General features: G+C 35.6%; 2 protein-coding genes across 3 annotated transcripts in view; one reads left to right on the forward strand and one right to left on the reverse strand.

The window, feature by feature from the left end:
* Nucleotides 1–16,081, forward strand: part of LOC136027405 (uncharacterized) — a 53,969-nt gene that overhangs the window by 31,778 nt on the left and 6,110 nt on the right. Inside the window, exon 4 of one of the 2 annotated variants that reach the window (XM_065704643.1) lies at nt 6,883–8,137. The exons of the other annotated variant lie outside the window; for it this stretch is intronic. Coding sequence (XP_065560715.1) covers nt 6,883–7,121 — 239 coding nt within the window. The 3' untranslated portion in view covers nt 7,122–8,137. Of the gene's footprint in view, nt 1–6,882; nt 8,138–16,081 lie in introns of those variants that run through there. 2 annotated transcript variants of the gene reach the window in all.
* LOC136027403 (uncharacterized) overlaps nt 12,437–16,081 on the reverse strand; it is a 65,588-nt gene continuing 61,943 nt past the window's right edge. The window contains exon 14 of the mRNA XM_065704633.1: nt 12,437–12,991. Coding sequence (XP_065560705.1) covers nt 12,572–12,991 — 420 coding nt within the window. The 3' untranslated portion in view covers nt 12,437–12,571. The remainder of the gene's footprint in view (nt 12,992–16,081) is intronic.

Genomic DNA, 16,081 nt, shown 5'->3' on the forward strand with positions numbered 1-16,081 from the left:
GACGTTTTCAGGGTGATTTTTTGGTTAAGGGGGGAGAGTTGGGGGGGGTAGGTGGGAGGATATTTCCATGGAGAAACTTCTCATGGGGGAAGAGAATTTCAATGAAGGGGGCGCAGAATTTTTCTAGCATTATTTGAAAAAACAATGAAAAGTTTTTTCTACTGAAAATAAGGAGCAGCATTAAAACTTAAAACCAACAAAAATTATTACGCATATGAGGGGTTTACCTCCTGGTTATACCTCACTCTTTACGCTAAAGTATTTTTAGTAATTTCAACTATTTATTCTACGGTCTTTGTGATTCAGAGGTCATTCTTAAGGAATTGGGAAAAAAATTTAAGCTTTAGTGTAAAGAGCGAGGTATCGACGAGGGTTGAACCCCCTCATATACACAATAAAAACATACGAATATAGAAGTTCGTTACGTAAGTTAATTCGTATGTTACGTATATTTTTTACCAACGAAAACGTTTGTAAAAAATCAAAAGTTCTAGTTGCTTTTTTAAGTAATCAAAAAATTTGAGGGCAACTAGGCCTCCTCCCTCGCTCATTTTTTCTCAAAATCTTCCGATTAATAGCAATTAATTAATATGCAAATTTCGTTTTAATTATTTATGTGTGGAGAGCCAAGATCAAAACATGCATTAATTCAAAAACGTCCAGAAATTAAATAAAAAAAACAAGTTTGTTGTTAAATGAAAGTAAGGAGCAACATTAAAATTGAAACGAACGGAAATTACTCCGTATATGAAAGTTTTTTACTGTTTCAAAAATATAGTTAAGAGAAAGATTCGCCAAAAATTCGAAAGAAAGCCGAAAATTCGTTAATGACGTCAGAAATCGTAAAACATTTGGTGTGTCTATCCAGTAGGGACGAAAACACAATAGTTTGGGCACTAAAATTTCTATCGATATTAGTGGATCAAGGTCATAACTTGTTAGAACTAGAAGATTTGCCCAAAATTTTATTTAAAAATTACCAAGGCAACCCATCATATTTTCAAAATGATCAAAATCAAGCAGCCCCTGGAACAAGGCAACTAATCTGTGATGTTGACACCAATACATATGAAGATCTGAGAAATGTTGCACTAAATCTTTACCGAAATTTGCAATAATTTGGTCAGTATAATGGCTATGATGTGCCGAATAACTAATTCCATTCAAGGTAGGACTCAAAACCCTCGGCCAATTTTGAGGTCGACCATTTTTTTCGTATCTTAATATACTTAAGATGCTCTTAAATCCATTGGAAGCACTCCTGCGAGAGCGGTTACTACATGCGTTTGAGCTGTATTGAACGATTTAGAAATCATGATCATAGAAGATCTTTGCGCCGACCGCAACATTCGCTGAATATTCTTTTTTCTCAGTGCAGAGATCCAAATAGGACACGCGTATAAAATATGGCTTTCGATTACTGATTTATATAGCATCCTCAATGCATGTGGATTCAGGTTCCAAGTACTCTTGGCAACCGTTAAAAGACGAGCAGAATATTGTTTTGCAGAGTTAATTTTATGTCTAACATGGTCAGTCCATAATAACTTTCTATCAAGAATAACACCCAAATATTTAACCTTATTTTTAACAGGTATCTCAATTCCATCATACATTAGCTTTACAGTCGGAAGCTGATGCTTCCTTGAAAATAAAATTGCTTCAGTCTTGGATTTGTCAAACACGAGCTTGTTATCTACTGACCAGATTCGGAAATACGAAAATACCCTTGATGCCAAGGATTCTAAAGTTGATATTTTACTTGATGTGATAATTGCACAAACATCATCAGCATGTGCCTGAATTTTTACATTAGGAATATTTATTTCTAGAAGATCATTTATATTAACCGACCATAGCAGGGGGGATAATATTCCACCTTGAGGACATGATCGCTCTAAAATGCATGAATATTCACCCTTATACGTAACAACTCTATCAGAAAAGTAACTATGAATTAAATTTAAAAGCCCATCAGGGCACGATTTAGCCTTTAACTTTTTCAGTATTCCAGGGTGCCACGCGGAGTCAAATGCGCCTTTTATATAAAAAAATATGCATAAAGTAAAGATTTTTTCTGCATATTCTCCTCCGCCGTGGCAACAATACCATCAATTGCATCAATAGTACTTTTCCCACTACGGAAGCCAAACTGCAGGGGCGAAAGCCAACTATATTCAGTGCTAATCGCAGTCATTCTATTCGCAATGGCACGCTCATATATTTTACCAAGAAATGATAGTAGGCTAATCGGACGATACGATGCTGGATTACCATCATTCTTTTTACCATTTTTTTTAAAAACCATTATATTTGCATTTTTCCAACTTTTCGGGAAATATGAAATTTTTAAGCAAATATTCACTAACTTTACTAAACTAGGAGCAAGGACATTGATGTTTTTAATTAGGGTTAAATTTAGAATTCCATCTGGGCCTGGTGCCTTTGATGGCTTTGAACCTTTAATTATTTCTTTTAATTCATTCAAGGAGACTTCGGTAACACCTGATGTGCTATTAATAAAAAAAATCTGTAAGTTCTGCTCTAACGTCACCATGGTAATTACTGTCAGTTGAATGATCGTCCTTTAAGAACCACTTATTTAGCAATACCTCCCCGGCTTCCGTTACAGAGTTAGTCTTACTGCCGTCATCTTTTGTTACATGTAGTGGCTGAACAATGGCATTACTATTTTTACAAATTTTGTGGATTGTATTCCATGGATCCAAATTCGGTTTATCTGCACAGAATTTATTCCAGTCACTTTTTTTAGCATTTAAAATACCCAGTTTATAATTCTTTTTTGCATTCCTTAAATTAACCTCATTTTCGAGAGAATTGCAGGATTTAAATATCCGTAGCAATCGTCTATACCCTTTCCTAAAGTCCGATAATTCTGAAGTCCACCACCGTGAATACTTTTTGGGAGAGCCACGACTCACTGGAGTTGATTCATTGGTAGCTTTTTGTATTAAGAATGTTAAAGCATCTACAACTTTATCTATTTCTTCAGCATCCGTAGTAGGGAGGGAATATAAACTATCTATTTCATTTAAAATAATGTTGCTAAAAACATTCCAGTTAGTTTTCCTGTAATCATACTTGATTTTATTACAAATTTCCACGATATCTGCCTCAAAAACTAGGTTGAACTTGATATACAAGTGATCAGATAAGGATGGGGGGTCATTTGTCACTTCGCGGCTGTCAACAAATTTTAGTAAATTTATACTTACTGCTGTGACGTCGGGACTCGAATATGAAAATTCATAAGTTGGCATATCTGGGTCATTCAGTACTACTAATGATTTCCTGGCAACAAAATCCTCAATGGATTTACCTTTCAAATCGGAATAAGTGTTATTAAGCCACAGTGAGCTTTTGGCATTAAAATCTGCCCCCAAAACATAATTTGAATAATTTTTAAGACTATCTATACTTTCTAAATAACTATCTACTGAGCACAGAGATGGAGGGCAATACATGGATGAAACTAGAATAGTTCTACTTTTAAAGATAAACAGACACTGTAACACATTCATTGGTCGAGATTTCGTAGTGTATATCATATTTTAGGGATTTATGGACAAGTATAGCAGCACTATAGAATCTTTTCTCAAATGTTGTCTTTGAGAAGGTATTGTACAAATTCAGCACACACGAAAGTTTACCAGATTTATTAATGTAAGACTCTTTGATAAGCACGACATCTGGGCTCAAGTCAACCAGTGTTTTTTCTATTAATGTGACTGATAAGCACGACATCTGCTCAAGCAACCAGTGTTTTTTCTAATTGTGCAGCATAACAATGTTGTAGGTTAATTTGTAGAAACTGTAAGTTATTCTTATACGTATTTACATGGGACGTGTTCTGCATTCATGCTACATAATCAATATTCTTTTTTAATTGTTGGGTTATTTCTCTAGCTGTTGGACAATTTTTGTAATCGTACGATGCGTGTGGCTCACAATTGAGCTGTCGCTTATTGCAAGAACGGCAACTAGGGCGACTACTGAAGGATTTAGTACATTCATTATAGTCATGATTACCCATACACCAAGAGCAGGTTAAATCGCCCTTACACTCAGACTTCTTATGGCCGAAAAGACAACAGTTGGTGCATCGTATAAGGTTAATGTAATCTTCGCATTGTAGGCGAAGAAATCCAAAATTGAGGCCTCCTCTTTTTAAAATTTCTCCTCTGATTTTTGGACTCATTTCTAATATGACGCTGCAATTTTTTCCTTTTTCAATAATAGTTACCACTTCCAAGGTTTCTCCAGCAATAACAAGTTTTTCCATATCTGGATTACTGTGTTCTATAAATTATTTGCACTCTGATTTATTTTTGATTATAGGAGCACCGTTCACAAGCATTCGTGGCAGGCATTTTTTTAATCCCTCGAAGTATATTTTAGTGCTACTGAATTTTTTTGAAAGCACAAAGAGCATTGTTCAAATCTTGTTTTGAGTTAAATTCAACAATGATTTTGCCTTCTCGCCCATGTTTGATATCTTTAGCAGAAAATTTGGTGGAATCTTCTCTGATTATTTTACTAATGTCTTGCACTATTTGTGCCGGTGGTTCTCTCTTTTTTTTTATGATCTTTTGCTTCATTGCTGCTTGGCTTAAGAATAATACTAAAGGTTTCAGGACCTTTAACAACACTAGAGTACGGTCTACAATTTTTAATAGAGGATGGGGCCATTGTATCTTTATTTTCCAATTTTTCGTGTAATTTGATTATATTTTGAAGGTTATCGTTCTCGTTGCGCAAAAGTTTTGCATTTTCTTCTAAATGGTAATGATATAAAATTTGAATTCGCTCACAAATATCGAATGCGTAATCCCTTCCTCCTGGGATTTTCTTTACCTTGGCAAGAATTCCGTTTAAGGCACCGATTAGAGTGCTAAAACGCGTTGCGTCTTCTGTGCTTAACTGCAAAAGAGTCTCTTCAGCACCTTCGGAGTATTGCTTAACAGAGCCCCCGAAATTGCTTACCTCTTAATCACAACCCTAATTGGTGAAAATCTATGGCATACCTACAACAAAGAAGGTTTACCATCACGTGGCCCTTAAAATTTGTGTCAATATAAGTGGAAAGGATTTACAATCTGTTAGGAGAAGAAAATTTGCTCCTTATTTTGTATAAAAAGTGTAAGCAAAAAACGTGTAGAATCAATCAGATCAAGCAATTTAATATTTTTATGGACACTATTAAAAGGAACTAAAGAAAATAACAATTAGCTTGTATCAAAATTATGAGAATTTCGGTTCAAAAATAATACAAGGTGATATAATCGTTTACGAAAAAGGGATTGAAAGTGCGAATTCCTTATTTTACCATAGACAACTACTCTTTAACACAGTACTTGTTAGCGCATTATACCTTTGAATAGTGTAGGCCAAAGCTGAATAATAATAATGGCAGTAATGAATAAAATCATTTAAGTTAAAATAGTTTGTTAAGCATCAAAACATGTCTTAGAGAGAATTGCTAAAAACGAAGAAAGTTATATTTGTAACAATACTTTTTGCGTGGTAGGGAAAAGTAGGGGCGTGTACAAGCATTTTTTGAGTGATAGATCATGTGAGAATAAGAGGAAAGGATGGAAAGTAGAGAAGGTATGAAACTAAGAATTAAGTAAATGTGAATTGGACACTATGTAAAACATTCTCAAGGATTTGGAAGACATAGTGAAACATGGTAAATTATTGTATTGGCATTTTCAGAAATTGACAGAAAGTAGTCAGTCTGGACTTGACCCCGTTAAAGACAGGGGAAATCCTCAATTTATAACCAGAGATGGGCATAATTTTCTTGGAATATGGCAAATCATCTTAATGTTGTATCGATTAAATTTCCAAGGATACAAGGGCTATTTGAGGGGGGGGGGGATGAAGCCAATCATTTCAATGGTGAACCTTATTTATAAATCTTGAGTAGTCTTGTGATGTTATTTCCTTCTTGTATTTTTGTGACACATAAAAGCGAAAAACTTTAAATCGGGTTGGAACATTAATTAATGGATAATTTTGAACAAAACAATACTCAAAGGATCTGATATTAGAAGGAGGTTCGTAGGTCGCACAACGGGCCATTTACCCTACAACTCTTTCAAACTTTCGGATGGGCGCCATAAGTTTTAATTTTTATTTTCCTAGCACACTCCTAAGCTTTTACGACCATCCCCTCCATATGGAACTATTGCGAAAAATAGTTGATAGGATGCATAGGGCTTATCACTTTGGCTGCATGGGGAAATGGCTCTGATTTTATAATCTCATTTTATTTTTATCCTCAACAATATTCTATCAAGTCAATCTTAGGTTTCAATTTGATAGATTTTTTTATGAAACCTGACAACTTGAGAAATTTTTTTTCAAGAATAGACTACAATATTAAAAAATATACAAAATCCTTTCCTAACACAAATTTTTCAATTCTTCCTTTTTTAATTTATCCTGTGGTATTTGGTCGATATTGAAAAATCCTGGAGTTAGCACCTTTCCTCGTTTCCTCTTTCTTTTCATTTTCTAGAAAATAAATTTATTACCTTCATATATTTCTCACATATGTTTCCTACATTCCTTTCACTACTCTTTCTTTTCTAATATTAAGCTACTCTTTCTTTTCTATTATTAAGCTACTCATGTGAAATCTCAGCTTAAAAACATAAAATAAGACATTCCTACCACTATCAAATACATCACCTCTGAGTTCCATAGTCACCATATCCTTTTATTTTTTTTCCCTCTAACCTTTTACCCTATCCTTTTTTATATGACATTTTCTTTGAGAAATATTTGTTAACGAGCTATTGCCTCTTTATGATAATATGTTCAAATTTCAAAAATTTTAACTACTTTCTGTTTTAGGAGCTGAATTCTCCCCGCCATTTTACCATAATGAGTCTTTTGAAGCACAAACCTCTAATATAAGATCAGAACTGGAAACAGGGTCAGCTTACCAGCATAAAGTGGGAAGTAGTACTGAATTAAGTAGAAGTTCTAACAATAAAAATGCTGCATATTCAAATAAGAGAGGGTACACACACTCCTTTTCTGCTATAAGACAACAAACTTGTAAGGAAAAAGTTGGGGTCATTCTAAGTTGAAAACACGTCAACGGACTCCCACCCAAGACAATGTTTTTAAGTGTTTAATTTGCAATAAAATTTTTACTCGGGCTTATAATTTAAAGGCTCATCAGAGAATCCATACTGGACATAAGCCTTATGAGTGTGGTATATGTGAGAAAAATTTCTCTACCAGCTCTAGTATGATTGCACATCGAAGAATCCATACTGGACATAAGCCGTACGAGTGTGCTATATGTGAGAAAAAGTTTTCTTGCAGTTCCAATTTGACTGTACATAGAAGAATTCATTCTAGAGAGAAACCATTTGAGTGTAACATTTGTAAGAAGAAGTTTTCTCACAACTCTGATTTGATTACACATGGAAGAATTCACACGGGACATAAACCGTTTCAGTGTCCTATATGTGAAAAAAAATTCTCTACCAGCTCTAATATGATTGCACATAGGAGAATCCATACTGGACATGCTCCATCCATGCTCCAATCCATACTCCAACCGTATGAGTGTGGTATATGTGAGAAAAAGTTTTCTAGCAGCTCTTATTTGATTGTGCATAGACGATTCCACTCTGGAGAAAAACCCTATGAGTGTGATATATGTAAGAAAAAGTTTTTTAGCAACTCTCATTTGATTGTACATAAAACAACTCATTCTGGAGAGAAATCATATGAGTGTGGTATATGTAACAAAAAGCTTTCAAGTAGTCATAATCTGAGCAGACATAGTAAAATGCATATTAATCCATAATAAAATGCAATTTAGACGCTAAAAACCTATTGAAACGTGTCCCATGCGAGAAAAAACTTTCTTTTACATTATAGAAATTTTCTTAATGGCTTTCATCTGAGTTTTCCACCAACAATATACAAATGCAAAACACTACAAAAAAAACGTGAACAGTGATACTAGCGATTACTAGGGATACTACTGATAGTGTTTTTAAATCTGTGAGACTTGCGTCTATGCGTAATCCAGATGTCAGGTGTCAAAGTTTTTGGTAAATCTCATTTGATTATATATAGAAGAATTCAATCTGACTTGTGATATATGTAAGAAAAAGTTTTTAAGCAGTTATAATCTGAGTAGACATAATAAAATGCATACTAACACATAATGAAATACAAATAAACATGTTTGAATGCTTAATCTAAGTAAGTAAGTAAGTAAATTTATACCCTGCAATATTAAAAAAAATGAATGAGGAGTAAAGAGTGTATATTGATTACAAATCGGGGGAATAAAACCGAGAGGATTAATGGTGCTCATCTTTTTCGGAGCATCAGCCATCAAATCTTAGGTGATGTCGTCAAGAAGCATAAGCGAGTCGCCAAGTCCAAAAGGAAAAATAATATTTAGGTTTCTATACTATCTTCGTACAGAAAATTTATTGTATTTAAAATAAACTCTTCTTAACTTATTCCTTATTAAAGGATTGAAACCACAAAGAAACAAAATTGTTTGAGAGTAAAAACAGGTAAAATTTAAAGTTTCTCAAAGTTTGCACCAGTTTTGGCAAAGTTTACATAAACATCGGTGGCTATCCATTTGGAAAGATTTTACCATACGAGATACGGATACATGATAAAAAGTAATACCAAGCCATTTCATCTTTGAAACACAGTCGAGTAGTGTTGTATCCACACGTAAGTGAGGAGCAAGGTTAGAAAAATTAAAACAAAGAAACTTGCATTTAGAAGTATTTTTAGAAAATCTAACCTTACTCAGAGTGTGAGTGCAGATTATCTTCAAGGTTAGGATGCACTAGTCCTTTATTTAGAAGAATAAGAATAAAGACTTTAGGGGTACAATTGGAAATAGTATGCTTAATCAGCCCCATGGCTAAGCTAGCCCTAGCAGCAGACCTCTTTGCATGAGTGCTGAATTTTAGTTCATTGTTAATAGTGACACCAAGATCCTGGTCATTATTTACAGAGGGAAGTGGGCTGCCTAAGAAAAAACAAGAGGGGCAAGGATTCTGTTTACCAAAGTGAATGATATGGCACTTGGCAACATTGAATTCAAGAAGCCAGGCCTCACCCCATTGATCCAGCAGATAAAGATTACTTTGTAGCAGGGCATGGTCTTCTCAGGACAAAGCTGGTTCAAGGAGCTTCAGGTCATCTGCTCAAAGAATTGGTTTACTGCTGATAGTGGAAAGAGTATCATTGATGAAGATATTAAATAGTGTAGGACCCAAAACACTTCCCTCAGGAACTCCACTTAGAAAAAATGTAGTGGAAAAAAGAATAAGATTACCATAGTCATCAAATAACTGCACATATTGAGATCACACAGGAAGAAAATCAAGGATCCAAAGCAGGGATTCCTCTTCAAGCTTGACTGAATGTAATTTAATTGTAGGTTGCTTATTATACACTTTGTCAAATAGCAACAATGTAACAATTACTTTGGAGTGAATCTAAAGATTTCCATCCTTGTAATGCTCCATTATGGCTTCTGTAGCGTTGTTTGATGCAGTTGCTTGCTATATTTGGATTGAGGACTCAACATCTTCCCAGTTGTACAGGAGCTCTTGCTGTAGCCATTCCTTGTCACAAACAATCTCACAACCAACTCGTTTCAGGGAAGGTCAAGTCTCCAACATTCTTGATCTGGTTATTCTCAGTAGCCCTGACGTTCTTATTAAGAATGTAATAACCACACCTGTTGACAATAGCAACAATGTAGTAATTATTTTGGAGTTATGTCTGTCTACCAAACAACCCTCTTCTAAGCAACAAAAATATGTAAACTACAAATCAGTCTCTAAAAAACTTGCTAATGTCAACTGGATAAGGCTTATTACTGATGAGATTTAGTCAAATGTAAAAAAGAAAATTCTGCATATTGAAAAGTCTTGCACTAGAATTTTTTAGGCAAAACATGCAAAAAGTTTACCTTTTTTAACAACTAAAGTAAGCAAGCAAATCAACAGAAAACACCAAGCATGGAGTTGCTATAGATAAAATACGACTACAGAAAATTATCAAAATCTTCAAATCTTTTCATAATCAAACAACCAGCCAAATAAAGGAGATGAAGTGAAGGTTTGAGGGAAAATTGGCTGAGGAAGTTAAGGATAACCCTAAATCTTTCTGGTGTCGTGCCACTCAAAGATCTAGCAGCACATGCACTGTCCCACATATCCTGCACAATAGTCAATGAGTTGCTGATCCTGAGCTGCAAGTTTAAATTTTCAACCAATATTTCTCATCTGTTTTTTTTCTTCCAATTCTAGTATTATTCATATCACACCTCCTTTATATGCTGTATCACATAAGATGGAACCAATACTGATTACTCATAAATTGGTTCTAAAGGAACTACCTCTTTCCCTGCTGTTCAAGCTATCATTTAATCTTTCCTGACTATCTCTGGATTAAAAAACTGCACATATTATTCATAAATTAAAAAAAAATAGAAAGGACCTTGCTGAAATTTATTAAATTTTCATTATAATGAAAAATATTAGCATGACATCAGTAGTTGTTAAGGTTCTTGAAAGAATAATCAACCATGCAGCTGTTAGACACCTTGAAGCAAATAATTTTATTCTGATAATTTTATTCTGATAATTTTAGTCACCATTTTAGTTTGAATCTTTTTACTCACTGAGCTTACGTTTAGCACTAGCTGCTCAAGAATTTTGAGCTGGCTACGAAGAGGCGCTAGTCCTCTTTTCTTCATGCTGCCATCTGTGACAACAATCACTATGCTGTGGTTAGTCACTTTATTCGGTAGGCGGGAACACGACCTTTGAATTCACCAAGAAACGATGTAGCCTCAGAAAAGCAGCATTCTATATCTCACTTGCAGACGCAGGGTCTGATGTTGAAGTGAGAAAAAAAGTAGAAAAACATCGAACAGCTACATTCAGTTTAATAGTGGTAAGCACGCAAATAACGAGGATTATCAGTCTTTTCAGTAAAAAAAAATCGCAAACTTTCAATACATTTAAATCGACTAATTTTACCTCTTTTCGTCAAATGAAGATCAACGCTAGTTGTGTCAAGGTTCACCTTATCTATAAGCTATGCATGTTGTCAAAAATACCCAAGGCTTTAAGCTGTTTTAATTATCTTACTAATCTCTTAACAGGTACTTGCTGGATTAAAATTATTTTCGTTGGTCATGGATGTTGTATATATAGCCTTAAAACTCCTTGGCAACTGTTTTGATCCCTGTTTTTGTAGAAAGCTGTTTCTGCTCCCTATTTCCCCTTGTTTTTTTACTCCAGCCCCCTTAATACTTTTTCTTAACTATCTACTGACTGAAATTAGGGACCTGAAGGTTGAAACCCTTGAGTATAAAAAGGAGGAGTTTTAAAACGCAATTTATTCGTTCCTACTTCTTTAATGATGAAGTAGTTTTAGCCTTGTTGTCAGTCTCAAAACTCTGGTGTTTTTATTTTTTCTCAAGTGTTTTCAATTCCATATTCACTGCTATTCCAACGGTTATCTTTTTTTTGTATTATTTGAACCTCCTGCCCTATTTTTTTGTAAATTGTCTACTGACTAAAATTAGGACCCAACAGGTAGAAATCCTTGAGCACATGTAGGAGGAGTTTAAAAAAAGTAGTTTATTTGTTTCTTCTTCTGCAATGGCAAGGCCAGCATCCTTAATATTTCTTATAGATTATCTATTGACTGAAATTAAAAGTCTGAAAGCCTTCAGCATTAGTACAAGGAGTTCCAAAAATAAATTTATTTGTTTCTTTGTCTGCAATGTTTCAGTGGAGTTTTCTTTATTATTAGGTGAGATCCAGGCGTTTTTTTTCTTTTTTTTGAATGTTTTTGATTCTAGGCTCACTACTATTTTGAAAGTAATGCTCGCATTTATTGTTTGCTCTGAAGTATAAAATAAATGAATTAACAAGTCAGAGGTCAATTCGATGCATCCATAGAGGAAATGTTGTGTGTTAGACAAAAAAAGATTCATTGCTGGTTTCGATTTTAATGCATTCGATCTCAACGCATCGATTATCAGGTAGTAAAGATTTGACTATTTGTTCTTAGTTTTTCTTATTCGCTTTAGTATATAGAATCCTACTAAGTGCGTAATGGGAAGGACTTGGTTAAGTTGGCTTCTAAAATGAATCACTTAGTGTTATCCTTACGTGTTTATATTTATATTTAAGGAATGTTGGACTTGGTAATATTGGTTTCAGATATTTTTAAATATCCAAAGAGCAGAGTAAGCACCCTCTGTTACAAATAGGATTGGAAAATGTCTAAACGGTTGAACAGTTTCGCCAGTTTCAGACTTAATCAAACTCAATTTTCTCTTTCCCAAAGCAATACTTATTTCCAAAATTCGAAGATTAGTATAATATAAGAATATTACAAATATATATTAAAAAATAATAACTTCTTACAAATAAAAACTTGTCGAAACAATAACTAACTCAATGAGGTAAATATCACTGGGATATTCACTGGTGTAGGTAACGCGGTTTGTAATCACTTCTTAACCATATGAGGAAATAAAATCACTTAATTGTCCACTACTTTTTAAACTTGAATATACACTTTGAAGGCTGTCAGATGGCAGGTTTCGAGCAAATGCTTGGAAGTGTGGTGGCAGCTGCTCCAGCACCGTCATAATTTCTTCTGGCGTTTCTTCTTGTGTTGGCTTGGGTATTACTGCTGTTTGTGGCACATTAGATGCTAAAGGGCTGAGATTGATTGCTCCAAATTTTGGTGTAGATGACTTTTCACTCTGGTGAACTTTGCCGTAATACATGTTCATAGGGGGAGAATAGCCGCTTTGTTTAGCAAGTGCGATATGATCCAATGAGTTGGGTAAATTTGAAGTTGCAATAATTGGTTTAATTTCAGCTTGTGCTTGACTAGATTTACTTTCAAAAAGCTGTGGTTGAACAGGTTCCTAGAATGAAACAAAATTATAGAAGTGTTTCTGCGCTCCCGAAAAAAATTATAAGCCACATTTCTTATTAACATAGGTTCCCATGATCTCACTGAACAAAACCACTATAAAAATTGGAAATTTTGCTTGATAACACTCTTAGTAGATTTCAGGTGAGTTAACGTGGACTAGACTTTCAACGCAGGTTTTATTTTTAACTTTGCACCAAACCTTATGTTTCAAGAAGCTATTTGTTTTTCATATAAACATTTTTTTTTCTGTGAAATAAAAAAACCCTTTTAGCAGCAAATTGGACGGTGGGGACTGGCCTCATATAAGTGATTATCCGCTTAAGTCTGACAAAACATGCTATTATAAAATGAGGTCGGACTTAGAAGTAGAGTTTTAGAACCAAATACTACATTCAGAACAAAGTTCTTTGATTTAAAAGCCGACCATATTTAATTTTCAAAACCTGCATTAATTGGGGCCATTATCAGAACAATAAAAAGAAGAGTTTGACAAAATTCTTAATGGATTTCGAGTAACTTAGAATGAAGACACGACTTTCAACGTAGGCTCCATTTTTAACTTTGCACCAAACCTTGTGTCTCAAGAAGGTAATTTTTCAAATCAGCACTATTTTTCTGTGAAGTAAAAGAACACTTTTAACAACAATTTTGACGGTGGGAACTGGCCTTACATAAGTAATAATGCGCTTAAGTCTGGTAAAAACACGTGATCATAAAATGAGTCAGATTTAGAAGTGGATTTTTAGAACCAAATAATATTTTCAGAACAATGTTGTTTGATTTAAAATCACACCATATTTAATTTTCAAAACCTATTTAATTGGGACCATTTTCAGAACACTAAAAAAAGCTACCCATCCTATAACAAAGAAAAGTCCCTATAATCCCTCATACATCTTACTTACGGCTCTTGCCAGGGTTTGGCATAGAAACGATGAGACCAGGTGCGTCTGGGTTGATCTATCGCTTGCCAGGCTCGCGACTTCTTACACTGGGATGCGGACTTCTTCCACAAAGTCCTCGCTTGGGCGAGTTTTTTAGCCTTGTCTTTTCACCTAGTGGGAGGGAGCGTCATCTGGGATGTTTCAATTCATGGGGAGGGGGTCTTAAGTTAAGAAGAACCTGTACTGGGGCGTCATGTGGCACATGAAGGAAGTGGTCGTACAGGTGAACAGTGCATCGGATAAGCTGCGTTGAGAAAGGACTTTGAAAAGTACATGACAAGAGGGTCTGGTTGGTAGCAAGTCAGTCCAGTGAAGATCCTTGATCCTCCAAATACGTTTGGTCTGACCAACATCGATGGTGTTAAGGACAAACTTTATGACTCGTCACGTCTCTCCTCCATACAGTTGCACGGTGTTGATTGAAGTGTTGTAAATGCGAATTTTATTATGGGGGCTTAAATGCTGTTCTGCCTCCCAACCCTGATGCTTTGGCTATTCGAGATGTAAGCTCTATTGTGATCGAAATATTTCTGGACCGGGTGGATCCCGTGTAAGTCAAGTGTTCAACCAAATTTATTAGGAAACTCCCGATGTTCACTTGCAATAGAATCACATAAAAGGGTCGATGGGCATAAGTTTGGTTTTCTGACAGGTAATCTACAAACCCACTTTCGAAGCTTCTTCTGAAAGAACATGGACAGCTTCGGTGACTTTTTTGACGATATCAGTGAGTAGGGATATATCAACAGCTAAGTCAGCATAAATAAGTACTTGATCTCCAAACTGAAGAACAAATCAAAGACGATTTTTCGTGCAAGTCATAAAGTAGTTTATCACGCAGTTGAAGAGCTTGGAAGCGGTGTTCGCGCCATCATATAGCTTTTCAAAAGTGAGCAATATTTATTGGGTAGGCCTGAGGTTCTCAGTATTAGCCAGAGTGAAAGGTGGTTTGCACAATCAAAAGCTGTCTTGAAGTGTACAAATCTCAAGCTCACTATTCGCTGAAACTCTCCCGTCTTCTCCATCAATTGGCACATTATGAAGAGTTGCTCCGCAGTCGAGCTTCAGGGACTGAACCCGGCTGACTAAGCTCTTCTGATTCTACCCATGAAGCCAGAGCATCTGTCCAGTACTGCCAAGGTGAAAAGGTTGCTGGGAACCGAGAGAGGCTTAATCCTGTGATTGTTAGAGTAAATTTGGCGACTGTCCTTTCGGTTCTAGAGTGGCAAAATAATGTCAGCACGCCAATCTGTCATGCCTTCCATCGTAAGTATTACTGAGAAGATGAGCTGGAGCTAGTTTCATTGCTGCACCTTCGTACTTCGGAAGTTCTACAAAATACCACAGACGCTAGAGGCTGGATTGCTAATTTAGACGTTTTATGGCATTTCGGATATCAAATGTTGTAAACGATTGCGATGAGGTTGGAAGTCACCTCGGAGGTGGCTGTGGCTGCTTGAATCAGGTTTTTGCCATTGGATTTGCTACAGCATCAGTGTTTAGAAGCTTTGAAAATCGGCTGCTCAAGGCAGAGAATTGACCTGTATCATCATGCAACATGCTATGATCTGCAGATAGAACACGATTCAGGGTGCAAGGAATTCCCTTCTGTCAATTCGCGGAGGAGTTTGTACAATGAAAAGGTGTCTCTCTTCCTGTCAGAACCTTCAAGATCGTAGAGTTTCCTATCAACACAAGTCTTCCTATCTATCTAAAGTAGACTACTGTGCATGCCGTTAAAAAGTCTGTACTCTACCACGTTGTTCCGACGTAGCTCGATTACAGAAAGGGTCTCCTGGGATATCCAGGGAATTTGTTCGCTTCCGGCTCGCTCGATGGTGCTTCCAGCAGAGTCAGGTACACTTTCCAGACAACCAGAATTCCGTTGTCACAATTACTGCGTCACAATTTTCTGAAAACTGTCATTCTACCATTTAAAGATTTAAAAACCGATCCAAATGGACATGATTCCGGGTTAATTCGTTTTCCCTTCCCAGTCCCCTCAATATCGTTCATAAATCATCTATTGACTGAAATAAGAGACCCTGAAGGGTGAAAGTCTTGAGCATAAGGTTAAGCAATTTCAAAACGCTATTTATCTTTTGATAAATCGGTTAAACCCAATCTTTTAGAAA

This window comes from Artemia franciscana, chromosome 5 (assembly GCF_032884065.1).
Source record: "Artemia franciscana chromosome 5, ASM3288406v1, whole genome shotgun sequence".
Taxonomy (NCBI): domain Eukaryota; kingdom Metazoa; phylum Arthropoda; class Branchiopoda; order Anostraca; family Artemiidae; genus Artemia; species Artemia franciscana.